Below are 27,920 nucleotides of genomic sequence, written 5' to 3' on the forward strand. Positions count from 1 at the left end.
CTGTGGGGATGCTTCACTCAAAGCAAAGAAGCAGCGGCGGAACACGGGGGAGCGTTTCGCTCGAGCGTTTGCTGCTGCTGCTGCTGCTTCTTCGTCAGGCGGCCAAGGCTGCGCGCGGAGGTTTGGCCAACGGGAACGTTTCCTGTCAAACGTTCCCTGAGTGGATTATAGTTCCACGCTGGTGGGCTGCGCGTGGCGGAAAACGGCCAAGGCGAAGTGGAAGTCGCCCTGAGTGGTGTCTCGCCGACGGCGAAGTGAATGAGGAGGGCGGGAGCTCAAAGGCTCGCAAGGCGAAATTTCGCTCGGCGTTTCCCTCGGAGTGACGGCTGGAGTTCAAGGGGAGAGGAAGAGGAAGAGCCCGGGAAAGAATGGCTGCGTCGCGGCTGAGCGACCGGCGACCTCTGCTCGGCGTAGGCATGACGGCTTACTAGGAGGAAAGTAAGGCTGGGCTCGGAAGAGAGACGCCCGTTTCGGTCCCGAGTTTAACCCGTCACAGTGGCTCCCCGCGCGGCAGGGTAGGCCGCTCTCTCTCCTGCCCCCCGAAGTGCATATAAATCTCGCGGGCCTTTTCGCTATTTTCTCTTGCAGGCTCTGGGCACGTGTCTGTGTCGAGATGGCATCCAATTAAAGGAAGGAGCGTTAAGGCGAGGTCTGCGTTCCTCGGACAAAGGTGAGCTCGCGTCGGGGTTGGGCTGCTTAGACAAAGACCCGAGAGCCGCTTTCTTCTGTCGGGAGCAACGGGTTTTGGGGTGGAGTTGCTGGGAAGTTCTCCCGAAAGGGTGCTGTGGAAACCGCCCCTTTTTGGATTGCTCATTGCACGAAGCCCGAAGAACGGATGTGGCGCTCCGGTTTGAGCTGGGGGAAGTTAACTAAATTCAGTTGCAGTTTCTCCAAGTAAGTCATTCTTTGACCTGTTTTAGCTTTCCCAGCTCTGCTACTTTCTCAAAACCTCGGAAAAGCTCCAAAATATACGACCCGTTTCTAAATATGTTAAATTCCTTTCAACAGTTGCCGCTCTCAGATTAAAAAAACAACACCCTGCTATGCGGGTAGAGCATTTGTTTATCACGAATTGTTTAAGCTTTCATCTGGGAGCTTAGATCATCAAAGTTACTTTTCTGACACGTGGTTATTCACACCTCTAAGGATTGCAAGAGCAGCTGTTACTTGGCAGAGATGTCAAGCTGCCTTGATTTATATATTTTCAGTGGACCTGAACTGAGTCCATCTAGGCTAGGGGAATTGCTTGTTGCCAGGATCTGCTGTTGATTTTGAATGTTGACTCATCATACTATTATGGAAAAATAAAAAGTTGTGATTTGTTGTTAATGCCTTATTCTACTCTAACACAGAGAGTGAAAGTCAATGCTTCTTTTTCTTTCCCTATCCTTTCTCACTTTTCTTCCTCCTTTTCCCTTCCCCCTCATTGGCCTCTTATTTTGTATTTTACAGTGCCTTATGACTTAATTAAAAAATGTGATACATGAATGTTGACATGTGTAGTTTAGTGAGTCTGATCAAGTCCTTGGGGATAGAGCTCCATCCTGATAGTGACATTGATACTTCTGTCGCGGTTCATTGTGAGAAGCTTATTCAGAGCCTACCAAAAACTGACCTCAAGGAAGCAGCTAAACACATTAATCTGCAAGTTGATTTGAGCAGGAGGGCAACTTCCGTAGGAATTTTTATGATCTATATATAAAGCCAGACCTCTGATAGGACCATTGGACTGCTTCTGGAAATTAATAGAAGTACAAAATCCCTTTTAAAAGATAAAAAGAGACTGGGTATATAGGGCCAGCTAATTATACCTCCAGAGGTAAGGATATAGCCAAATTCTGACTTATATCCAGCAGTGGACCCCAAAACTGCATGTCATATTCCAGTAGAACTCTGGGAGTTCTTTTCCAAATTTTATATGCTTGTCCTCAGTAACTGCCTGTACCCAATCTGGTAGCCGACTCCAACTGACTTTCTGTATGTATTGCAGAAATTGAGAACTCAACCAAATGAAAGGGCTTAAAATATCCAGTAGCATTCCTATTTCAGCTGAAATGCTTAAATCCAATGTTGATGTGGGGGGAACCCTTCTGGCACTGCTATTCACCTTTATTGTTAAAACGGTCTAATTTTTAAATGATTGGAGCATAAGCAGACTTTATTTGCATCAATACAATAAATTGTGCGATAAACATAACCACAATTGACAAAATTATACAAAAATAAAATGTTGAAGATAAAGTTAATGTCAAGCACAGGAAATCAGGTAGTTCAAATGAATATAGTTTATTGCATGCTAATGCTCTCTACAAGAATTTGAACTAAGGGTCAAAGCAAATTTATGGTAGATAAGAGTCAATAGAATTCAACATGGGCTGGGCTTAGATCTCTTGTGGGTGCAAAGGAGCTTGAGACTGATGATGCATTTGACTGCTCCCTTGGGCTTAGCCTGGTCATCTGCAGTTTAATGCCAATGATCAACTTTTTAGTCCCACTGGAAAAATTTTAATGTAGATTTTTAACCTAGTGATACTATCATATTCACTATTTGGCTTTAGGAGAGCCTGAAGATTCAATATTGCTTTCAGAGCTTAGCCTGTAATTAAATAATTAAAGTTAAAGATTATGGTCTTCACTGACCAACTAGGGATACACATGCAAGTAGTATTAATGAACAGACTTCCGTAAGTGTGAAAATAAAAATAGGTGCTGCCTGGATGCTGAATTTCACTGCCTGAAGACTAGGACATTTTTCCTGAGATTGTTTTTATAGACAAGGAGGCAGGATTGTCACAGTAGCCCTGAAGCCCATTATGGTCAAATTGCTGGGTGGAGTTCAATTGGACTTGGATTCTAATTCCAACTTTGCATCATTTGAGTGTCTATATTTGAGTGCTCTGTTTCAACCAACAAGACATATATGCCTTATGCTGTATTTTGGCTGGAGTCAGAACTATTGAGAGTTGATAGAAGAGTAAAGTTTTTCAAAAGTGTTCAAATACTGATGGAAATTATAATTTTACCCATTAGTTCTAGTTAGATGCGTAACTACAACAGCCAGCTATGTTAAAACTCTGTCTGAATATTTAACAGTAATCTCTAAGCCCATATATTTCTATCTGCTCTATGTTCTTTAGTGGGCTATTCAGCAATATAACATTATGGTGCTGTCCTTGAAGATTGACAACAGCCAGAATGCATCCATTTTTTCTTCCATAAGCTTTTCCATGAGGAATTGTTATTTATTTATTTGTTTATTATATTTTTACAGCACTTATCTCCCAGTAGTTCTGAGCAGTTCACAAATAAAAAGCATTAAAAAACCATTAAAACAGTGCAATAATAAAAGCAATAAATAAAACCAAGCAAGCAACCAAAATAAAACCCACACTCCCTAGAAGAGAGCTTCAGGTACCCTCACCCAAGGCCTGGGCTTTGAGACCCTCTGAAATACCATCAGGGTGGGGGCCATCCAGATCTCAGGGAAAACCTCGACATATATCAGTTTTACAATATTTCCAACACAGAAACTTATGATTCTTCTAGAATTCATCAGACCATTTTAGTGGAATCTCTGCCTCATTTGTAAATGGGATATTTTTATTATATTAGATTTTAAATATGTCTTATTTATGCAATGAGGCATGAAAGAAGTTGGACTGTAATAAAGAATTGTCTTGTGGGACTTCTCAAGTAGCAGTTAACATTGCAAGAGCTGAGTTGTTCTTTTGAAAAAGCTGCTTGGAAAAGCTGCAGAACAAATCTAAAGGGATCAATTTTTCAACAGCCTATGAATGTAGCCTAAAACATAAACAGGCGGAAAGAGTTTTTGTTTAGCCTTGGCAAATCTCTATGTATTATTCCTTCTGTTATTTTTAATCAAAGCATAAACCTGAGCATGAGCATTTAATATAAGTCCAATTGCACCAAGTAGAAGTCACTCCCATTCCTATTTTAAGAATCCACTTCAATCTGACTGAAGGCCTGGGTTTCAACAGTTGCTACCTTGTCCAGCCTCTGAGATAGATTGTATCAGGAAACAGGCAGGGTGGATGAGATTCCGTTGCTCCTCTTCGAACAGTGGCCTAAGCATCTCTAAAATCCTGATTCCCCCCCCCCCCCCTTGACATATATTTCTTACTTTACTTAAAAAGTGAACTCTACTCATGCGGAGGAAGCCTAAAAGGCCATTAACTTGGTTTAAACAAGGTTCAAATTGCCCCCATTAAAAATCAAATCCCCCTCCCCCGTGGGGCATGGGGCCCACGTTGGGAACCACTGTCTTAGAACCTCCAGTGTCTTTCCATTTCCCTGCATTATGGTATCCTTTTCAAGCAGGCTGCCTGCGCTGAGTAATGGAAGTACCCCTTAGTACTCAGTCTATTCCTACTGGATGGCTAATTCCAGAACACAGTGCTGTTGGCTCAATGCTTTGCCTTTCTTCAGTGTCTGCATGAAACTATAAAGAGATGTTTTGTTGCCTATTTTTATTTAATGGGCTGGCAGTAGGAAGGATGAAAAAACTGTTGATGTTCAAATCCACATAGCATTTGGCAAGATGGTAAGCAAAGCAATACACGATGGAGGTTTTTCTTATGATTGCATTATTTTTCTCAACAATTTAATGTTGCTTTTGGCAAAAGGTGTAGGAAAATACGGTTTAATTATGATTATAGAAAGATGTCCAACCATTAATGCATTTAACCTTAGAAATACAACTGGGTTTGAAACAGCCTAAGGCAGTGGGTGAGTGATGAGACTTTTGGTGATTTCCTCTTTCTCTTTATTGTAGATCAGTGGTGGGTTCCTCCCGGATCGCACCGGATCGCGCGCGCTCCCTTTCAGCGCTCCACCTGGCTTGCGCGCTCCCTTTCAGCGCTCCACCTGGCTTGCGCGCTCCCTTTCAGCGCTCCACCTGGCTTGCGCGCTCCCTTTCAGCGCTCCACCTGGCTCTCGCGCTCCCTTCCGGCGCTGAAACCGGAAGTACAGTTTTGCCCGGCCCTGGCGAAGCAACGACGCCTGCCTGCGCTCCACCAGCTCGGCTGGGAACGGAGATGTTTCCTCAGCGGAGCGGAGCGCCTGAAAAGTCTTTTCAGGCGCTCCGCTCCGCTGAGGAAACATCTCCGTTCCCAGCCGAGCTGGTGGAGCGCAGGCAGGCGTCGTTGCTTCGCCAGGGGCGGGGCAAGACTGTACTTCCGGTTTCAGCGCCGGAAGGGAGCGCGAGAGCCAGGTGGAGCGCTGAAAGGGAGCGCGCAAGCCAGGTGGAGCGCTGAAAGGGAGCGCGCAAGCCAGGTGGAGCGCTGAAAGGGAGCGCGCGCGATCCGGTGCGATCCAGCAGGAACCCACCACTGTTGTAGATGATGATAATGTTGTTCTTTTAATATATGATAAAAATCAGTCAAACCGTAGAAATAATATACTAATTTAAAATAATTTCTCAAAGTATTAGTAGTAAGTAGCTGAATTAATCAGATGCCACTTCTTTGAGCCATATCCACTAAGGCCACTAGATTGGAAGGAGATACCATAATTCTTTCCAGTAAATTTGCCGGCTACTTGTCAGTATAAATGTCATCTGAATTCAGTTCCCTGCTCCTTGTACTTCAAGAAATTTCTTCTAAATAAGAATCTGAGGTTGAAATCTTGACCATCTGGGGTCCAGCAGCATGCTATTGCTCCCAATTTATAGGGATTGTTGTTTGACGGTTTTTCAGATTAAAGGGCCTCAGGCTTAAACCCTGTAATGCAGGATAGTGTCTAACTCAGTTTTCTTGATACTGACAAGCAACAGTACTGTAAGTGTTATACTTTCAGCAAGTCCTGACTTTGCCTGGGTTAAAAGATAAGAGTTGAAATGTGGCTAGAACTCTGATGGATGACAGGGCTTCATATCAGATTATCACAATTAAACTCCTCCTAAAATGGCCCAAGAAATTTAGCATAGCAGATTTATTGAAGAAAATTAAGAAGTCAATGCATACAGATCTGTCTCTTAATAACTATTCAGAATCCTTCTTTTTAAAGAAGTAAGAGTTTAAATCCCAGGTCTCTTCTTTCTACCTTTATGAGTCAACAATCATGTGATTGCTCATTTCCTTTTCTTTGAGCATTTCTACTATGTATCCTTTACAAAATTGCTTGATTTGGTGTTAGAATGAGAGATTCCTGCCTTAGCTTCAACCTTTATTTAAAGAATTCCAGAGATATAGGGTAGACTGAGAAGTAAAAAGCAGCAAAGAGGAGGAGGAAAAATGGCATTGAATACACTTCATGAGCAGCTCCTCCTTAATAAAATCAGAGAAAATAATCACATCACATTAAAACATTGTGGTTAAAAAAAAGAGAGAGCAAACTTTCTGTACCATGCAGCCACCTCCCAGCAGCCAATAAATCATGGAGGCCTGTTGGATCAAGGACAGTTTCATGTAATCAAACCTTCCTAGAGAAGCGGACAGACCAGATTTCTCTCTCTTGCTTCAGAGACTGGATTATATATACAGTCCAAATGAAGTTCAGAGATTTTTTACATTTGCTATAACCTCTGTAGGAATTCTTAACATTCTTAATATCTGACATGGGATTCCAAAAATACCTCTTTTGCTTCCATATCTCTAACTTGAAAAAAAATGTACTATACCACTACTTCAGTTTTAGCCTTTCTAATTGCCCAATAACCTGAATGGAAAAAAACCTCCCCTCATGGATTCAACAATGACTGACCCCAAATTTCCTTGGCTAGCAAGTCTCCTTGGCTAGCAGGCTCCTGCAAATCTTTGTCACTGTTTTTTGGGAATATTGCCATTTGGGAAATGTCTATGGAGATTCTCAGTCATCCAGTTTGTGGTTGTCACAAAGGTGCTTTTTCAAAGGCACAGTCCAGTTGCCTTCGAAAAAGCACCTTTGTGACATGCCCGTTGGAAAAGGATTTTTGCATTTCTGTGCTGTGTTATCCAATTTGATATCCTTCTGTTCCAGGAAACATGGTGAGTCAATGACTTGCATATTGAGAGCTAGATATCCCTGAAACTTCCAGCAGTATCCAGAGTGGGTCAAGGAAGACACTGTGCAAGATTAAGTATCTGTGTCTCAGGCTTAACATCAAGATAATTAGGCTCTGTAAGGATCTGTGCCTTGCTTCCACCTCAACTTTCCTAATCAGAATTTGCTGCTGATAACTGTTTATATTCCTCTCTCTATCTCTTATCCCCATACTCTAGAAATCTGTCAATAGCAGAAGTCTATAGCATCAGGCTGGAAACAAGGAGACCATGAATTCTAATCTGGCCTTAGGCACAAAGCCAGCTGGATGACTTTGGCTCGTCTCTTTCTCTGAGCTCTTGGAAGGAGACAATACCACGCCAACTCTAAAAAATACTTCAGGGATTTTTCCAGGAATTTGTCTGAGAATTGGACCAACTGCATTGTGTGCTCCTTTGGACTTCCCATGCAAGGCCCTTTTTCAGAAGACCAAGAGAACGGGGGCCCACCTCACTTCCAGGGGAAGAATATTCCATAGGGCACAGGCAGAGAAAGCTTTTGTTGGGGTTTGCAACATACCTTTCCGCCTGATGGGTGGGCTCGGCCAATATGATGGGGCAAAGCTAGTTCTGTAGGTAGCCTGGCCCATGAGATGTAGGGCTTTATAACTAGCAGCTTAAACTGGACCCAGAAGCAAACAGGTGGAGTTCACAGAGCAGAGGTGTTACATATGCCCTTCTTTTGGTACCCAAAAGAGCTGCTCACACTGCTGCACTTTGCACTAGTTGAATCTTCCAGATACTTTTCAATATATACCAAGCCATTGAACGCAGGGATAGTTTCTGGAGTGAGAAAGATTTATTGCCATAGCTGTATGAAATCTATCATACATTGTTGTGCTTATGAAGTAATCCATAATTGAATTTCACTCAAAGTCTAAAGATTAAAATAGATCTTATCAATATTGTAGTTAATATTTCCCATAAATTAGAAAGTCATCCATGGAAAACAGTAGAAATGTGGGTTGTTGTTTTTCATTTTCTTTCACTTGAGGAATTTTCTTAATATTGAATGAAATGCACTCAACTATCTTCTAACCCATAACATAGGATCAATCATCAACAAGCAGTCAATATCTTAAAATATCTAGCTGTCCTTCAAAGCTCTTTATGGGTATATCATCTTGACTAGTGTTACTGCTGATAAAGTTATTTTAAGGAGTGTGTTTATTCATTGCTTGAACCAAGAAAGATAATTTACTGCAGAACTTTACTTATTTGATGGTTTCCTAAGTTATGACGCAGTACTCTAATTGCGATATATACTAGAAGAGAGACAAAGAGGAGTATGTAGTGGCCCTTTAACTCCATTTCATTGAACTTTCCTGTGGCTGGTGATTGGAGCTGCTGGCTGGAAGGAGGGAAGCAGAGAGACAAAGAGGAGTATGTAGTGGCCCTTTAACTCCATTTCATTTGAACTTTCCTGTGGCTGGTGATTGGAGCTGCTGGCTGGAAGGGGGGAAAGCAGAGAGACAAAGAGGAGTAGGTAGTGGCCCATGCACCTAACAGCGTGTGAATCATATGTCCATAAACCAAAATAGTAATAATACATTCTGTATTAGTGCGCTTGAAATTGTGATTTTATTTTATTTCAAAATGACTGGTTTAGTTCAATGTAATAGCTGTCTTGCACCTGTCTTTCGCAGTACTCTTTTCAAATTTGGATACTGTCCCCTTTGTAAACAAATTACTAGTCTACATAGACAGATTACCTATCTAGAATCTCTAATCTGTGCTCTCCAAACAGAAATTAGGTGTCCAATTCGACCATTCCACTCTATCGAGATGCCACACTATCAGCCCCCCCACACCGCAAAGATCCTGCAGGAGAAGAGTAGTCTGGACAACCGTGGGATCTGGCAGGCTGAGAACTGTGAACCATAAACACAAAGCTTTTGCTGTGACCCAGCATAACAGATATAGCGCCCTTGCTGACCCTAATGGGGACACTAAAGAGACAGGTCAAGGTAGTTGTGATAATGATGACTCAAATAAGCAGGGGATCATGGTCCAAAATGAAGAACTTATTTCGGAAAGGCGAAATGGGGAACCAGGTATCACACATCAGTTGCACAAGAAGAGCAAGGTATGCAAAAAGAGAAGTCACCTTCTGGTTGGTGATTCAATCATAAGGGATGTAAATTTAGGAAAGGGTATGGAGGTTTTAAAAAAGGTCAGGTGTCTGCCAGGTGCTACTGCCAGCAGAGACAAGATGTGTATTTGTAAGATAGTCAAGAATGCAAGTAAGGACTGTGATGTTGATGCTATTATACATCTTGGCACAAATGATCTGTTCCAAAAAGATGTACTTTCTGTGAAGAATGATTTCCAGAGCTTGGGGTATGAATTTAGTAGTATAGGTTGTAGGCTTATGTTTTCAGATGTTTTACCAGTATATAAGGAACAAAAAGGGAAGGGCCAGCGTGTAGCAGAGTTTAATGTGTGGCTAAAGGAGTGTGTAAAAGGGAAGGCTTTGGTTTTATTAGTCATGATGTCTGCAGGTGGTCCAATAAAAACTGTAAAAAAGAGATGGTTTGCTCCCATCCAAGAAAGAGACTGAGTTACTTGGCATTAAATTCACAGATTTTCTGGATAAACATTTAAATTTTCTTGATAAACATTTAAACTGAAGAGCGGGGACAGAGAATTAATTGATATAGAACATGTCTGTCCCCACCAGAGCGGGGACAGAGAATTAATTGATATAGAACATTTCTGTCCCCAGCAATCTAAAATTCATAGGGTTATCAGTGCATGTAACACAGATGTTGGTGCGGGTAAGATTATCACTCCCGCTGTCAAGCAAAACCAAGCATTTAATAGTGAGTGCCATACCATGTGCATGAATCATACAAGTGGCAAGAAAATAGGGGCAGTCAGGCATAACACAGGTTATGTAGACAATAAACACAGGGTCAATCAAAATGGACTCAAATGTCTATACACCAATGCACAGAGTATGAGGAATAAACAGGGCGAATTAGAAATTCAAGTAAAAGAAGGCAGATACTATATTGTTGCCATTACAGAAACTTGGTGGGATGAAACAGACAAATGGAACATACAGCTAGAAGGATTTAAATTATTTAAAAGAAATAGACCAAATAAAAGAGGAGGTGGAGTTGCACTATAAATAAGAAATAATTACCTCTCTACAGAAATAGAGCACAACAATGATGATAACTATCTTGAATGCATTTGGGTCAATATTAAAGGTTGGGGGGGGGAGGGAATGACATTGCCATAGGTCTATACTACAGGCCACCCAACCAGAGGAAGTAGATGAACTAGGGGATCAGCCATATTGGACTTAATTCCCACTAACAGAGAGGAAATGAAAAAAGGTGTTGAAGCCACAGGAACCCTGGGGGCAAATGACCATGCAATATTGGAATTCAACATTATGCAAACACAAGTAGTAGAACAAAGTGAAACTTTAAGAGAGCTAATTTCAATAAACTTAGAGAGAGCTTGGGAAAAAATCCATGGATGAGAATCCTCAAGAGGAAAACAACTCAAGAAGCTTGGGAAATTTTGAAAAATGAGATTACAAATGCCCATTCTAGCCAATGAAGAAGAAAAATAACAGCTCCCAAAAGAAACCAGCATGGCTGCATAAAGAACTCTCTGACAAATTAAAAGACAAAATAGATAAGTATAAAAAGTGGAAAGGGGGGGCATAACTAAGGCAGAATATCAGCAAATAGCCCGAGCATGTAAAGATGAAGTGAGGAAAGCTAAGGCTCACAATGAAGAAAGGCTTGCCACAAAAGTAAAAATTAACAAAAAAAGCTTCTTCCAACATGATAAAAACAAGAAAAAGTTAAGGAAACAATTGCTCCATTGCTGGGAGAAAATGGCAAGAAGGTGACAGGCAACAGGGAGAAAGCAGAACAATTTAACTCATATTTTGCATCTGTCTTTACACAAAGGGATAAAACAGTCCAACCTATCAAAAACAGCACCACAAAAATCAGATTAGGAACACAAATTGAAATAGGGAAGAAAATGGTAAGTGAGCACCTGTCTACCCTAGACGAGTTCAAATCACCAGGACCGGATGGATTACACCCTGGGGTTCTGAAGGAACTGGCAGATGAGATCTCAGAACCACTGAACTATATCTTTCAGAGATCCTGGAGCACCAGGGAACTACCAGAGGACTGGAAAAGAGCTGATGTGGTTCCCATCTTCAAAAAAGGGAAAAAAAACAGATCCAGGAAACTACAGCCCTATCAGCCTGATCTCAATACCAGGAAAGATTCTGGAAAAGATAATCAAGCAAAAAATTAGCGACCACCTAGAAGCAAACAAAGTAATAGCCAAAAGCCGACATGGGTTTGTCAAAAACAGACCATGCCAGACTAATCTTATTGCATTCTTTGATAATGTGACAAAATTAGTGGACCACAGGAATGCCGTCGATATAGTTTACTTGGACTTCAGTAAGGCATTTGATAAGGTAGACCATAACCTACTACTAGATAAAGTAGAAGAATGTGGGTTAGACAGCATCACCACCAGATGGATTCGTAACTGGCTGACCAACCGCACTCAACATGTAGTGTTCAATGGAATTGCATCTTCATGGAGGGAAGTATGCAGTGGAGTACCCCAAGGCTCTGTTTTAGGCCTAGTACTCTTCAACATCTTCATCAATGATTTGGATGAGGGAATAAATGGGAACCTCATCAAATTTGCAGATGACACCAAGCTGGCAGGAATAGCCAACACTCCAGAAGATATGCTAAAGATACAGAAGGATCTTGACAAACTTGAACATTGGGCACTTTCTAATAAAATGAAATTCAATGGTGAAAAGAGTAAGGTTCTACATTTAGGCAACAAAAACGAAATGCACAGGTACAGCATAGGTGGTACCTTGCTCAACAGTAGTAACTGTGAGAGGGATCTTGGAGTTCTAGTGGACAATCATTTAAATATGAGCCAGCAGTGTGCAGCAGCTGCCAAAAAAGCCAACACAGTTCTAGGTTGAATAAACAGAGGGATAGAATCAAGATCACGTGAAGTGTTAATATCACTTTATAATGCCTTGGTAAGACCACACCTGGAATATTGCATTCAGTTTTGGTCACCATGATGTAGGAAAGATGTGGAGACTCTAGAAAGAGTGCAGAGAAGAGCAACAAAAATGATTAGGGGACTGGAGACTAAAACACATGAAGAACGGTTGCAGAAACTGGGTATGTCTAGTTTAATAGAAAGAAGGACTAGGGGAGACATGATAGCAGTGTTCCAATATCTCAGGGTTGCCACAAAGAAGAGGGAGTCAAACTATTCTCCAAGGCACCTGAGGGTAGAACAAGAAGCAATGGGTGGAAACTAATCAAGGAGAGAAGCAACTTGGAACTGAGGAGAAATTTCCTGATAGAACAATTAATCAGTGGAACAGCTTGCCTCCAGAAATTATGAATGCCCCAACACTGGAAGTCCTTAAGAAGATGTTGGATAGCCATTTGTCTGAAACGGTATAGGGTTTCCTGCCTAGGCAGGGGGTTGGACTAGAAGACCTCCAAGATCCCTTCCAACTCTGCTATTGTATTGTATTATTGTATTTTGCTTTTCTATTTTTAAAGGATATACTAGAATGTGGTTTTAACTTAAAGAGGATATTAAAAACTTGGTTTATCTCTTCTAATAACTGCATTGGCTGAGGGATAGTGAATAATCTACTCAAATTAAAATAATAGAATTCTTTACTGTAAAACCATTAACAAATTATTCCTCTGTTATTGCGATCTCAGGTTCACAAATCTATTTTGGATGGTGAAGTCCTTGGTATTCTCTGAGTTCTCTGTTTGCTTTCAGGTATTTCATTAGCCAACTGGGAAAAATCATCAGTGTGAAACAGAGTTTGCCCCTGTTTATATCCAGCAGTTTGTCCTGCCAATATATGCAATATTTTGGTAGTTCATTGATTAAGCTATTGTTTTCCGCGTAATTATCTGGTTCTCTGGTGTTGGCTGCTATAAAGGATGTGCTTTAAGATTCCTTATTAAGTTTTTATAGTCTCTTGTGGATGGATGGAATGAATGAAATCTGTTTGAATGTAATTAGATTCAACATGTATTTTTATAGACAAACATACTGAGCCACCTATAAATTAGATCAGCAACTGCTGAAAGAACTTCACTTTGAGGTAACACTGCAGATAAACACTTTGAATAGCTTTCAAAACCACAATACCAGACTTCCTGTCTGAAAACGGAGAGTTGTGCTTACCACTGATTTCTCACAATATAAGCTGGCGGTTTAAGTGAATTAGCATTGGCTTGGAATACTGTACTGAAATCTCTCTGATAAATTTGTTTTCATCAGAATTAAACTGCTGCTAACTACATTGACTGATTTAACCTCAGAAAGACTGGAAACAAACAGTTTATCAAACTTCCAAGTGAATGGGTTCAACATTTCTTCACAGTCCTCAATGCAGCCTATCACAAACCAGGTGGTTCAATTATAGCTGAAGAAGATCCGTCCTAGACTGTTGTTGTGTGGGATATCTTAGAGCTTGATTTTCTCTCTTGTTCAACAGTTACATGAAGCAATTGGGTGATGTCATACATAAGCATGGAGTTGGCAATTATACATCTCTTCCCATCTATATCTGAGTTGCCAATTATACATCTCAGCCCCTGACTGCTCAAGTATTCTGGCTCAATGTAAGATGGGATGGAAGGAACAGACAAAGACTGAAACCTAGCAAGACTGGTTGTGAATATTAAAGCATCCTAGATGTGGAACAGTGTCTCTCAATCTTGGCAATTGGAAAATGTGCGGACTTCAATTTCAAGGCATCAAGGGGAATTTAACATTCAGACCAAATGGTATAGTGCACTGATGGCGAACCTTTTTTGGCTCGCGTGCCACAAGTGGGGGGAGTGCAGGGAGGTCGAGTGCGGGCGTGCCACACCCATAATGCAACGCGCGACCACCCCAGTGCGCATGCGCGCAAAACGCGTGACCACCCCATTTTTACATGTTTTTTTTGCCCTCCCCAGGCTCCAGGGGCTTTATAGGAGCCTGGGGAGGGCGAAAAGAGCCTCCCCCGACCCCCCGGAGGCCCTCCGGAGGCTTCAGGGACTGTCCAGAGGCTTCCCTGAAGCCTTCGGAGCGCTTAAAACCACCCTCCGAGCAAACCGGAAGTGACTTCCGGGTTGCTCGGAGGGTCGTTTTAAGCGCTCCAAAGGCATCAGGGAAGCCTCGGACGGTCCCTGAAGCCTTCGGAGCGCTTAAAACCACCCTCCGAGCAACCTGGAAGTCACTTCCGGTTTGCTCGGAGGGTGGTTTTAAGAGTTCCGAAGGCTTCAGGGAGGGTCCCTGAAGCCTCCGGGGGGGCGGGGGGGCTCTTTTCGCCCTCCCCAGGCTCCTATAAAGCCTCTGGAGCCTGGGGAAGGTGAAAAATAGCTTTTAAAAAGGTGAACTCAGCTGGCCAGCGCGCGCATGCGCGCTGGCCAGCTGACAGGACAGCACCTCGCGTGCCCTGACAAATGGCTCCGCGTGCCATAGGTTCGCCATCACGGGTATAGTGAGTCCTCCTAGGGCAGTGATGCCGAATCTTTAGTGTCTTGTGTGCCAAAAGTAGAGGGAGCGGAGGGGGGGCATGCGCGGGCGTGCCATACCCATAATGCTATGCGCATGATCCCAGTGCGCATGCATGCACAACCAGCGCTCCCCATGTGCTTTTTTCACCACTCCAGAGGCTTTATAGGAGCCTGGGGAGGGTGAAAACAGCCTACCCCCCTGGAGGCCCTCTGGAGGCTTCAGGAGATTTCCTGAAGCCTCCGGAGCATGAAAAATCGGCCCTATGGCCCTATGCTCATGGGGCTGGTTTCAGGGGCCTTCCAGAGGCTTCCCTGAAGTCTCTGGAGGGCAGAAAACCACCCTATGAGCAAACCGGAAGTCACTTCCAGTTTGTCCGTAGCGCCATTTTTCATCTTCCAGAGCCTTCAGGGGCCTTCCGGAGGCTTCCCTGAAGGCTCCAGAGGGCAAAAAATGACTCTACGAGCAACCCCGAAGTGACTCAGGGAAGCCTTCAGGGAAGCCTCCTGAAGGGTCAGGGGGGCTAAAACCGGCCATATGAGCAAACCGGAAGTAGGTTCCTGAATTTCCGGTTTGCCCGTAGGGCCAGTTTTTCATACTCCAGAGGCTTCAGGGAAGCTCCTGAAGCCTCCGGAGGATGAAAAATGGCCTCAAAAGAAGGCCAAAGTCAGCTGGCCAGCGCGCACAGGATCCATTTCTCAAACAAAGTCATCTGAGGACCCAGGAAATGTTCATTCTCTGTCACTTCCTATAAAATATGATCTCTCCCAAGATCCAGATGGCTCTAGCCTTATCTTGCTTTTGTGATGTTTTGAAGACCAAATCCCCACCCACACCCCAAAGCATTGGGTCAAGAGGATTTATGAGTCTGACCACTCTGATTGTTCGGGTTGTTGAATATGCTTCTGGTGGAATATATTTTATGGTGTATTATATTTGAGATTTTAAAACTTTATGTTGTTTTCATTACCCTCCTGAGTAATTTTTCAGAGGATAGCTATATTAACTTACTAAATAAATAAAATCAGGTATTTTCTTAACATTTATACTTTATTGATATAATTAATTTAATTAAAACTTTTACAATTAGTTTATCAAAGTATAAAATAACTTCCTCTCTTCTTACTTTTCCATTTTTTCTTTGTATTTTATACTTTGATAAACTAATAAAAAGTTTTAATTGATATAGCTAATTAATTTCAGAACATTTGCTCCCAAAGAATAACAATTGCATTTCCTTCCCATGTTCTCTGCTTAACACCAGGCACTAATAATAACTGCAAAGATGTTGGAAATGTGCAAGTAATGTCTACGTAAACTTCAGAAATCAAGAAATATGGTGGGAAGAGTAATACTGCAAGTATCTTGAAAAACCAAATGTAATGGAGAAGGTATAATTTCTGATTTAGAAAGACAGAAAAAGATGAACATTTATTATATCTCCAATTGATAGGAAAAGCACATCAGTAAATTGTAACTGAACATGTGGAGAAATGTGTTAGCATTTCAACCCCTAGCCAAACTTGAGCCTTCCTACTCTACCATTATATGATATTCAGTAGGTAGTATTAGAAGAACAGGGCATGGTGAAGATGTTCGCCTCCCATTTGGAAGATTGAGAGTTCAATGCTAGATAGTGGCAGCAATTTCTCTCCTAGGGGGCAAAGAAAAAATATCTGCTGCAAACTTCCCTTAGGCATCCAGCAAGGGCATCCAGCCAGTAAACAGCTCCATCCAGTTGCCCTGATTTTACCCTGAATAGGGACTGCAGGATCATAAAAAGGGAGTTTAGTAGGCAGGATTAGAGTAAAAGAACTGTGAGTTGAGTGGACTGGTAATTTGAAATCTCATTAGCAGAGCTGTTTTTTCAAGAGTCCCTCAATAAAATATGCTTATGAATGGTTGCCTAACCAGACTAAATTTCCTGACACACTGTTCTTTGTAAAGCTGAGACCGCCTATCAAGGCTTTTTCTCTTCAGAGCAGCCTTAGATTTTAGACCTTGCCAGGGCATGACAATTAATCTCTCGAAACTCAATATTTCAAAGCTGGCAGTAGAAAAGACAAAGACCGACCAGGCTTAGATAAATAATTTGTTTTGTGGATGCAAGAAGCTCTTTAATTTTTGAAGGACTTTTGTTAGTATCTTCTCTATAGTTTTCTTGACACTTCTGTAATATTAAACTACCTGACAAGGCTGTCAATAAAATCTCATTTGACTTGAATCATTGTTACATTTCTTTATCAATTGTACCTTCTATATCAACAAAGATAAATGTTACAGTTTTCAATCAACTTCCAACTGTTTGGGACCTGATTTGCCTCCAGTACAGATATATTGGCAATACAGTTAGTGTCTGACTCAAGCATGATTATGTTGTGTAAGGACATTGAGAAATGTTTATAATATCTTCTTAATTTTTTTTCCAGATGACATGGTGAGAACTGAATGATTGCAGATTCACTAGCTTCTAATACATTCTTTCCAAAGTGCCTGTTGTCATGAGGTGTTCCCTGAAACGATCACTTGCAACAGCCTTTTCTCTCTTTGTGTTCCTACTCATCATGAATCTGGCTTCTTGGTACCATGAAGATCATGTGATGGTAAGTGTAACAACACATTTGCTGAGAGAGACAGACAGACAGACAGACACACACACACACAGAGAGAGAGAGAGAATAACACACATGTTGTTGAGTTCTAACTCTATTAGAAATCCCAAAATTGCTTCATAAATTTTGAGTAGAGATAGAGAAAAGAAGGAATGGAGTGACATGACAGCAGTGTTCCAATATCTAAGGAGTTGCCACAAAGAAGAGGGAATCAAGCTATTCTCCAAAGCACCTGAAGGCAGAACAGGGAAGCAATGGATGGAAACTAATCAAGGAGAGAAGGAACCTAGAACTAAGAAGAAATTTCCTGACAGTTAGAACAATTAATCAGTGGAAAAACTTGTCTTCAGAAATAACACACATGTTGTTGAGTTCTAACTCTATTAGAAATCCCAAAATTGCTTCATAAATTTTGAGTATTTGCAAGAAACTTTTAAAACTAAATTATGTTCTCTCTTGGATGCAAGTTCTCTCTTTATTTTCATGCTGATTTGTCCACTGTTTTATAGTAAACATGAGGATAGAGATAAGCAGCCTAGAAATTAGCAGCCCCTTGTTAAAACTTTTTGGCAGAAAATCAAGCAGAATGTCAGTGCTGATCTGAACAAAGAAATAATGATGGAATTGACAATTTGCTGCCTAGTTTTCTCCCGACACTGTCTGAGATGAGTGTAGTGCTGTCCTGTTTTTTTTTTAAAGAACTGGTGTTCCATCCAGGTTGTGGCCACTATGGGAAGACAGGCCTCTGTCCATGTCTTCAAAGATCGTACATACTGTACATCTGTACCATTCAATTTTTATTTGATCTGTTAACTCTTAAAAAACAACTACACTAAGTATTTATTACTCTAAAATGCAGTCTTTTAATTAAAACGTGTGTCACAAAAATTGTGTGCATGCCTTCAAATCAGGCACCTGATTTTACACCTGAGAACTTCATGGACAAGTCCCAGCAGTTTTCTTGGCTGGATTTTTTCAGACAAAGTTTACTAGTGCAGAGAGAGAGTGACTGGCTGATTTTGTTCCTAAAATGAGACTAGAACTCAGAGCCTACCAGCTTCTAGCCACTACAACAAACCAGTTCCACGAAAGGTGGGAATGCAAAAATTCAATCAGCATCTTAGTCTAGAAAGTACAGATCTAGTTGGTACTCTTAAAAATATGAATTAAATTAAATTCTAAGACACATCTACCTTCAACCTTGCCATGGCAAAAGTTTTTAGGACCAGAGGGTGAAGCAGTGGCATATATAGGAATCTCTGCTTCAAAATGTATTTCCACATTCTAAGAAGAATATTCTTACTTCAAATACCAGACTTGCCTGATAAAGGAGACTTTTTGTAATATAGCTGCCAAATTAATATTTTATTGGCATACATGGAATAAGAGTTATCTGTATTCAATGGGATGGAAAGCAGATTTCCTTTACCTAAAATGAAGCACTCCTGAAGAATGCAACAAAGGGCATCATTACAGTGCCTAAGACATGAATCCTATGAATCTTGACTCACCATTTTAGGAGTTGCAGGCATTGGGAATACACAGAAAGAAAATTGACCTGTAGTTTTATTTGTAAGATAAATGGGTAGGTGCCAACATGGAATCTTCAACTAATAAAAATCTGTCCTCCTTTAGCCTTATTTTAGATCATTATTTTCTCCCTCAACCCAGGCAGAAATGAATGCACAGTAAATTTTGATTGGCACCAGATATAGCCCCACCCCATAAATAAAAAGCAGAAGTAGCAGACATGAGTCTAGTCTTCAATATTCAGAGTCAACCAATGCCTTTGTTCTCCAGATATTTGTAATCAGATGAGATACATTTAGGCAAGAAAAATCAAATGCACAGGTATAGGTGGTTCCTGGCTCAATAGTACTAATTGTGAAAAGGATCTTGGAGTCCCAGTGAACAATCACTTAAATATGAGCCAGCAGCATGCTGCAGCTGCCAAAAAAGCCATTGTGGTCCTATGCTTCATTAACAGAGGGATAGACTCAAGATCAACACAAAGTGTTAATACCATTTTATGATGCCTTAGTAAGACCACACTTGGAATGTTGCATCCAGCTTTGGTTGCCATGATGTAAAAAAGATATTGAGACTCTAGAAAAGAGTGCAGAGAAGAGCAACAAAGATGTTAGGGAACTGGAGGCTAAAACATATAAAGAATGGTTGCTGGAATTGGGTATGTTTAGTTTAATGAAAAGAAGGAATGGAGTGACATGACAGCAGTGTTCCAATATCTAAGGAGTTGCCACAAAGAAGAGGGAATCAAGCTATTCTCCAAAGCACCTGAAGGCAGAACAGGGAAGCAATGGATGGAAACTAATCAAGGAGAGAAGGAACCTAGAACTAAGAAGAAATTTCCTGACAGTTAGAACAATTAATCAGTGGAAAAACTTGTCTTCAGAAGTTTTAGATGCTCCAACATTGGACATTTTGAAGTAGAGATTGGATAACAATTTGTCTGAAATGGTATAGGGCAGTGATGGTGAACCTTTTTTGGCTCGCATGCCACAAGTGGGGGCAGCACAGGGGGGTCGAGTGCGGGCGTGCCGCACCCATAATGCAATGTGTGACCACCCCAGTGCGCATGCGCGCAAAACGGGCGACCACCCCCATTTTTAGATGTTTTTTCCCTCCCCAGGCTCCAGGGGCTTTATAGGAGCCTGGGGAGGGCGAAAAGAGCCTCCCCCGACCCCCCCGGAGGCCCTCCGGAGGCTTCAGGGACTGTCCAGAGGCTTCCCTGAAGCCTTCGGAGCGCTTAAAACCACCCGCTGAGCAAACTGGAAGTGACTTCCGGTTTGCTCGGAGGGTGGTTTTAAGCATTCTGAAGGCTTCAGGGACGGTCCCTGAAGCCTCCGGGGGGGCGGGGGAGGCTCTTTTCGCCCTCCCCAGGCTCCTATAAAGCCTCTGGAGCCTGGGGAAGGTGAAAAATAGCTTTTAAAAAGGTGAACTCAGCTGGCCAGCGCACGCATGCGCGCTGGCCAGCTGACAGGGCAGCGCCTCGTGTGCCCTGACAAATGGCTCCGCATGCCATTTGTGGCACGCGTGCCATAGGTTCGCCATCACGGGTATCGGGTTTCCTGCCTGAACAGGGGGTTGCACTAGAAGACCTCCAAAGTCCTTCCAACAGTGTTATTCTATTATTCTGATTTTCTTCTTTTAAAAAGGTTTATTAAACTTTGGAACTTCAGAGACACTTTTTTGTGTTTTTATTTGAGTTGGCCATTTTTTTTCGGAGTATAAGACACACCTTTTTCCTCCCAAAAAGAGGGTGAAAATCTGGGTGCGTCTTAGACACTGAATACAGCATTTTTGGCCTCCTGAAACCCCGCCCCCTTTGCAAAAATGGCTGTGCATAGCCTTTAGGAGGCTTCCAGAGTGCTCCTGGGGGTTGGGGAGGGCAAAAATGAGCGAAAAACGGGCCATTTTTTGCTCGTTTTTGCCCCCCAACCAGCTCCCAGGAGCTGTTTATAAGTCTTATAAAGACTATGCATGCCCTTTTTTTTTGACCAAAAACTGCCCATTTTCGCAAAAAATGGGCAGTTTTTGGGAGGTCTGCAGAGTGCAAAAACTTTTTAAAAAAATTTACCTCTTCAAAATCTTGGTGCATCTTATACTCCGAAAAATACAGTGTGTGTGTGTGGATGGATAGATGATAGATAGATAGATGATAGATAGATGATAGATAGATAGATAGATAGATAGATAGATAGATAGATAGATAGATAGATAGATAGATAGATAGATAGATAGATAGATAGATGATAGATAGATAGATGATAGATAGATAGATAGATAGATAGATAGATAGATAGATAGATGATAGATAGATAGATAGATAGATAGATAGATGATAGATAGATAGATAGATGATAGATAGATAGATAGATGTTAGATAGATAGATAGATAGATAGATAGATAGATAGATAGATAGATAGATAGATAGATAGATAGATAGTCAACCCTGTAAATGAGAGACAATGCCAAGTTCCTGCTTTACTGAAATAATTTCATAGCCATAAAAAGCCACTGCACTGATTTAGTGAAAGTTATTGTCTGTTTCTGCATAGAATGATGTTCAGATGTGGGCTCAAACAGTGGGTCTGCACCATATTGCAACTGACTGGACCGTTTCTAGCCTCCGAATGTTTATCAATGCCACCAACACACTGAATATCTCTTATGACTACCTTGTTGGGTTGCCTCCACTCCAGAAAAGTAAGTACCAACAAAAGGCAGATCAAATACAGGTAATTCTTGACTTACGACCACAAGTGGGACCAAAATTTTCATTGTAAGTTAGTGGAGTCATAAAAGGAGTTATCACATGACCAGACCCAATTTTATAAACATTTTTACCACAGGTATTTAAGTGAATCAGCATAGATATTAAGCAAATCACCCAGTCTTTAAGCTGTCCAGTTGACTTTCCTTAGGGGAAGCAGGCTGGAAAGGTTCCAAATAGTAATCATGTCACTGCGATCATAGTAAGGTCAAGCTGGTTACCAAGAGCCTGAGTTGCGATCATGTGGTGGTGCAACAGTTGTAACTTCGAGGACTAACTCCAAAGATAAGTGGAATTCATTTTAGGACATCAAAACAAGCAGGCCCTTGTGGTGGCTAAGATTTTTAAAGCAAAAATAAATCTCTGTTCCTACTTTTAGTCAAACGAGAGCAATAATATTCATGCCAATTTATCTCTGTAGATAGGACAACTATGCAGTTCTTTCTGCTCAGTGGTAGCCCTCATGCTGCCACCCAGTGGGTAATAGAACTGGTAGATCAGAATGTATAATGGCAGATTTTTCTTCTTCATTCCTATTTCCAAGTAGAGAAGGAATGAGGCCTTTGCTATTGCTCAGGCTTTCTTCTTATTCTTAAGAGGATGCAGTTGGCTGGTGTGTCTCATTTCCAGCTCAATGATTTATTCGACATTTTGTCTCCTCTCTCCTTTAGCAATCAGATTTTTTGGTTATAGTTAAGGAGAGGGAAGGATGCAAGCAGAGGAGTAGGCACATACTAAAAGTTTTATGTATCCGTTTTAAGGTATGTGTGATGCCTTTGAGTAAGTGTTGACTCCTGAAGTCTGCCTGGACAAGTCCCTGCAGTTTTCTTGGCAACATTTTTGGAAATGTTTGCCATTGCTTCCTTCATAGAGCTGAGAGAAATTAACTTGCCCAAAAGTCACAAGCGCAGGGTCCCCTTTCCGGATTATTGAATGTTGCTTTGTACAGTCAGCTGCATGTCCAGGGTGCAGGCCCATAGCTTGCATACCTTTGTTGGTGGTGTCCTGCCATCTCCATTTTGGGCACCTGTGAGGTTGCCGGCCATTAACTTCTAGTTGGTAGGCAGTCTCGGCAACGGTGGAAGGTGCTGCTCTCAGGACACGTTCATACCAGCGGAGCCAGCCTTCTCTCATCTTCTCTATAATTGGTGCCACACCAAAATGTTGTTGAATGGTGTCATTTGTGATGTGGTCATCACAAATGATGCACTGCACTGCAGTGCACCTGCATTGCTGATGGAAATGAGAAATAGGTAGCTGTTCGTGTTTTGTCAGCATCATTTCCCCCCATGTTTCTGCTCCTTCCATTATTGTACTTTTATTGTGGAGGGCTATTTTTCCCTTCTCTCTTTGTTTCTGATTTGACTTTGCCAGCACACCAATAGCTGCATATTGTAAACTCAATGAAACTTTTCAAGGCATCTTAAGGAAATGCACTGATGTTCCAGGTAGCTATGGTTTTTTCTTGCCCGTAACGAGCGTGTTTTGTGGAAAAGGCTGATTTAGACAATTAAATTCATTTAGCAATGCATGAATGTGATATAAGAACACAGTAAGTACATAATAAAACTTCTGTTTGTGAAAACACACGTGAAGGCAGTTATCTCTCCTTTTCTATTCATTGCCTCTACAACTGGACATGGAATTGTCTAAATATTTTAAAATACCTAAACTAGAGTTGTTACTGCCTCTTGTAATAATTTCCATCAGTGGAAAATTACTTTACTTGTTAGTTCTAAACCTAGTAACAATCGTTTTTAATTAGTGCCCTGGGTTTCTTGTTGATTGATACATATATCAGCTACATAAGGCTGCAGATATACAGAACAAATAGCTACATGACTTGACACCCTGGATAGCGACGTTCAAACTTACAAGGTGCATACATTTTTTCTTTTTATTGCAGAGTTTCTGACATTGGGACTCTGTTCTGTCAAGCGAATGAGACAGGACTATCTCCTGGATACCCTGACATCCATCTTTGAACAATCTTCTCAAGAAGAGCTGAAGGAAATGGTGGTAGTGGTACATTTGACAGATCTGTATCATAAGTGGAATTCTCAAATGGCATTGAAAATTGCCAGAAAGTTTCCTGATCAACTCCATCAGAGAAACCTAGTGGTTATCCACACACCTCATGAGTATTACCCTCCCTTGGAAGGCCTAAAAAGGAATTTTAATGATCCTGAAGATCGGGTGCGCTTTCGATCAAAACAGAATGTTGATTATGCTTACCTCATGAACTTTGCATCCAACCTCTCCACCTACTACCTCATGATTGAGGATGATGTCCGTTGTACCAAACACTTCCTCACAGTAATCAAAAGAAATCTGGCATCCCAGGAGGGCACCTCTTGGGTCACTCTGGAATTTTCCAAACTTGGTTACATTGCCAAGCTCTACCGCTCTACTGACCTCCCCCGTCTTACTCGATTCCTCATGCTCTTTTACCAAGAGATGCCTTGTGATTGGCTTTTTGTGCATTTCCGTCTCCTGCTTACACAAAAGGAGGAAATTCGTTTCAGGCAATCCCTTTTCCAGCACGTTGGTCACTATTCCTCCTTCCAGGGCACACTAAACAAACTGAAAGATGAAGACTTTGAAGAGGATTTCTCTAAGATCCCTGACAATCCCCCAGCAGATATAATAACTGATATTGAAACATTTCAGAATTCTATGCCCAGTAAGGCTTACAGTAGTGTGATAGGCTACTTTTGGGGTAAGGCCCCTTCTGTTGGCAACTCCTTCACACTTATCTTTAAAAAGGCTGCCCCCATCTTCCGCATCCAGATCTATACAGGCTCTGAGAAGTTCCCATATAGCTATCTCCATGAAGGGCTTGTAGCATTGGGCACTCATAAATTGCATACATTAAGACCAAGGTGTGCTAATTATATCACCATTGGGCACTTTACCAAAGGAAATTTTGACAAGCAGAACCTAGAGAATAGTACCACCTCTGACCCTGATTGTGTGCACATTTTGGTAACTAACACTCAGACTGAGTCATTGATCATAAGTAACATAAGCATCTGGATAAAGCCTAAAGCCTGACTTCATTGGAATGATCAGGATCTCTTGCAGTATAAGAACATTGCTTGCAGATAGATCCTTTCTGGAGAGAAGAATCCAAGATGCAGTGGAAGAAGTCAGTTCTATGTTCTCAGTCCTAATGATGATATATTTGTGATCTATTACCTTACAGCATAAGAGGGCACTAACAATGTTCTTCAAAAGATGGCTACAACTGGCATTGTCTTCTTGTCAGAGACCCTCCTTTTTCAATTGAATGTTTCCAGGATTATTTTGTATCAATCTCTTTTTCCCCACAACAAGAGAGTTTTGTAGCTCTATATGAAAAAACAGTAAGATAGGACCCGATCCATGGCCTGTTAGGAACCGGACTGCATAGTGTGGTTCCTAACACAGGAACCGCAGCGAGAAGCAAGTGAAAGTGAAACTGTACTTGCATGGGATCTAGTTTGTTTTCTCCATCTCCCCCCACCCCTTCCCAGTTCTTGGAAAAATTCTATTCCACAAAACTGGTCCCTGGTGCCAAAAAGGTTGGGGACCACTAAGATAAGAAGCTGAAATAAGTTCAGCTGGTAGTATCATAAACAACTTTCTGTTTCTGCTATTCAAGCTTTAAATGATAGTTTGGAAAGATGAAGGTGATGTGATAAAAGTTCCTTGAAGCATAATGTATAACTTAAAATCTGTTAACTTCTAAATTAAACTCAAGGATCTGCTCTTTGGCTTCAGAGATAGCTTGTTCTAGCTCCATCACTGTTAATACTTGAATTGGGGAGGCACATAAAGAAAAATGCTTGTGTTTGTGTGTGGGGATTTTCAGTAAGGATTTAAATATATCTATAGGAGTAAGTAGGGCCAATGAGTCATTTCTGTAATTTTCATCCTTGCTACATGGCCTTGCAAATGACAGGACAATAAGGGATTCAGGTGGGTAACTAACTGTTCACAGTTACATGAAGCAATTTTTACAGAAGTGCAATCTTTTTCCTAAAACCATAGAAACAATATTTTGTACATCTGAAGAAATATTTTTAGATTTTTTCTTAACAAAATGTGTGCAAACACATATTTAATAAATCTTTCTAATTTAAAATTATGATTGCATAATATTTTACATAAAACGCTGACTGATGAATGTAATTTAAACAACTGTCCCATAATCTAATATAGCTTTTCCCAACCTTGGTCCTCCAGAACTCATATCATTCAGATAAAAAAAGGCCTGAACCTCAGTCAAGTAACTTGAGAAAATATCTCACACAAGCCCATTGATAGTTCAGCTAGCGATAGACAAGAGAGAATGAAGCACATTCAGACTTAAATTCTGTTGTTATACCTTTACAATAAAATAATGCTGACCTGTATGGTATTTCTGGAAACAGAGGGATTTGAAGTTTAATATATTTTGGGTTTGTTTGTTTTTACAGTGAACTGATATTTAGTTGATTTGATTGATAGATAATAGATTTGTATAAATGACATATTTGTTAAGAAAATGTGATGTAAAATAGTAATATACAATATACAAGTACAGGTATAGATGAAAAATGTATAATCATTTGTAGACCCGCAATGCAAGAGATTGAATTTATTAGATTTGTGTGAGATACAAGCTCTTAACTGTTAATGCCCCAAAATATATTAAACTTCAAAGCCCTCTGTTAATAGTCTCTTATTATATTTAACTTGCAGAAACTCCACAAATGGCTTCTGAACTTATTGTCTCTAATTAACACTGTTAATTTTGCCCTCTCTGCTAATTCTGGCAGTTTCAAAATCAATTTGTCCAGTGTTGGCACATTCCTTTTTCTTTACAATATTTGGCACACACAATCCTTGCAGCTGACACCATGTACAAAAATACAGTAACCAGGGTGGAGGTCGTATGTTTACTCTTACATTAATGTTTGTTGCATAAACCTTTTTTTCCTTTTTTTTTCATTTTCATTTTTCTGTATCTTGTTTGTAATTCTTGCTTTGTTGTTTTCCTTTATTCGGTATTGGTATTTTATTTTTGGAAAAATATTTTTTTTTAAGAAAAAAGAACTGTAAAAGGTGTTTCAAGTCAGCATAAGCCAGGGGTGTCCAAACTTGGGAACTTTAAGACTTGAGGACTTCAACTCCCAGAATTCCCCAGCCAGCCATGCTGGCTGGGGAATTCTGGGAGTTGAAGTCCACAAGTCTTAAAGTTCCCAAGTTTGGACACCCCTGGCATAAGCTATGACATTGTCACCTGTAATGCAAATTTACACTGTGGCCTAAGCCCAAAGCTAAGCAGCTGTTTACAAGCAGAATCAACTGACTCAACCTTAAGTGGTAGCTATTCAGGTGAGTACTTTCAATTCTTCATTTTATTCAGCTTTTCTAAACAAATCTATTGGGAACCATTTAACAACAGTTCTGATTTCTCCATAAGAATTACAAAATCCTCATGGATAGTTTGCATCCATATTTTTAAAAACTATTGAAGATTTACGGGAAATCATTATAAACTGAATTGATTGCCATTTCAACATATATTCTGAATTTTAATTCTAGATTCCTTTTTTATTATATGATTTTGTTATAGTTTATAGTTTATAGTTTATTTAATTTATAGACCGCCCCCTCTCCCCATAGGGACTCGGGGCAGTGTACAGACCATTCATAATCAAAACAACAGAAAATAACATAAGACATAGAGCAGAAACAACACACACACACACACTGTCTGTATATAAAACCCCAAAACCAATTTAAATAATTAAAAAACAATTTTAAAATCCGTTTAAAACCCCAATATAAAATTTAAAAAGCCATCCAGGAAAGTTAGTAATAGATGTTAAATACAGTTACGATTATAATTATAATTAGGCCAGACCAGCTACTCGAAACAGGTGGGTCTTGAGTTTCTTGCGGAAGGAGCGGAGATCAGAGGTGGTTCTAATATCGGGGGGGTCGTTCCAGAGGGTTGGGCCCATCACAGAGAAGGCCCTACTCCTAGGCACCACCCGCCCGCACTGTTTAGCGGATGGTACCCGGAGGAGGCCCTCTTTTGTTCTCTGTACTCTGTTCTCAGGCATATTTGAATCAAACTATAACCAAATATTTATACAGATTATGTTACATGGTACATGCTAGCTATTTAAAGTGTAATCTATTATAAAATGTAGCTAATCCAACTAATATGAGTAACTATGGAACCCCCTTTGGTAAAGTTACTGTCTCTTCTGATTTTTTGGGTTTTTTTTGGATTGCTTAATATGAACCAAAACTTTTTAATCTGCTGGAATAAGGTGACATTCTCTAAATCTCAGAAGCATTTTTTTCTTCTTCTTCCTATTTTGCATATCTGGAAAATTCTTAGCATGCCCAGTGACTTCCCGTGAAGGTAATTAACA

General features: G+C 40.9%; 1 protein-coding gene across 2 annotated transcripts; it reads left to right on the forward strand.

Annotated features, from left to right (window-relative positions):
- LOC309390023 (alpha-1,6-mannosyl-glycoprotein 4-beta-N-acetylglucosaminyltransferase-like) lies at positions 1-26,473 on the forward strand. 2 transcript variants are annotated; one of them, XM_081949072.1, is made up of 5 exons: positions 1-438; positions 589-670; positions 17,030-17,203; positions 21,293-21,440; positions 23,414-26,473. In XM_081949072.1, exons 3-5 carry the CDS (start codon positions 17,102-17,104, stop codon positions 24,559-24,561), a joined length of 1,398 nt encoding a protein of 465 aa, XP_081805198.1. In that variant the 5' UTR covers positions 1-438; positions 589-670; positions 17,030-17,101; the 3' UTR covers positions 24,562-26,473. The 2 variants fall into 2 exon arrangements, with proteins under 2 accessions (XP_081805198.1, XP_081805199.1); XM_081949073.1 differs by lacking the exons at positions 1-438; positions 589-670 and adding an exon at positions 677-894.
- Positions 26,474-27,920: the final 1,447 nt, after the last annotated feature.

The sequence above is a fragment of the Natrix helvetica genome, assembly GCF_964273705.1.
Source record: "Natrix helvetica genome assembly, chromosome: 3".
NCBI lineage: Eukaryota > Metazoa > Chordata > Lepidosauria > Squamata > Natricidae > Natrix > Natrix helvetica.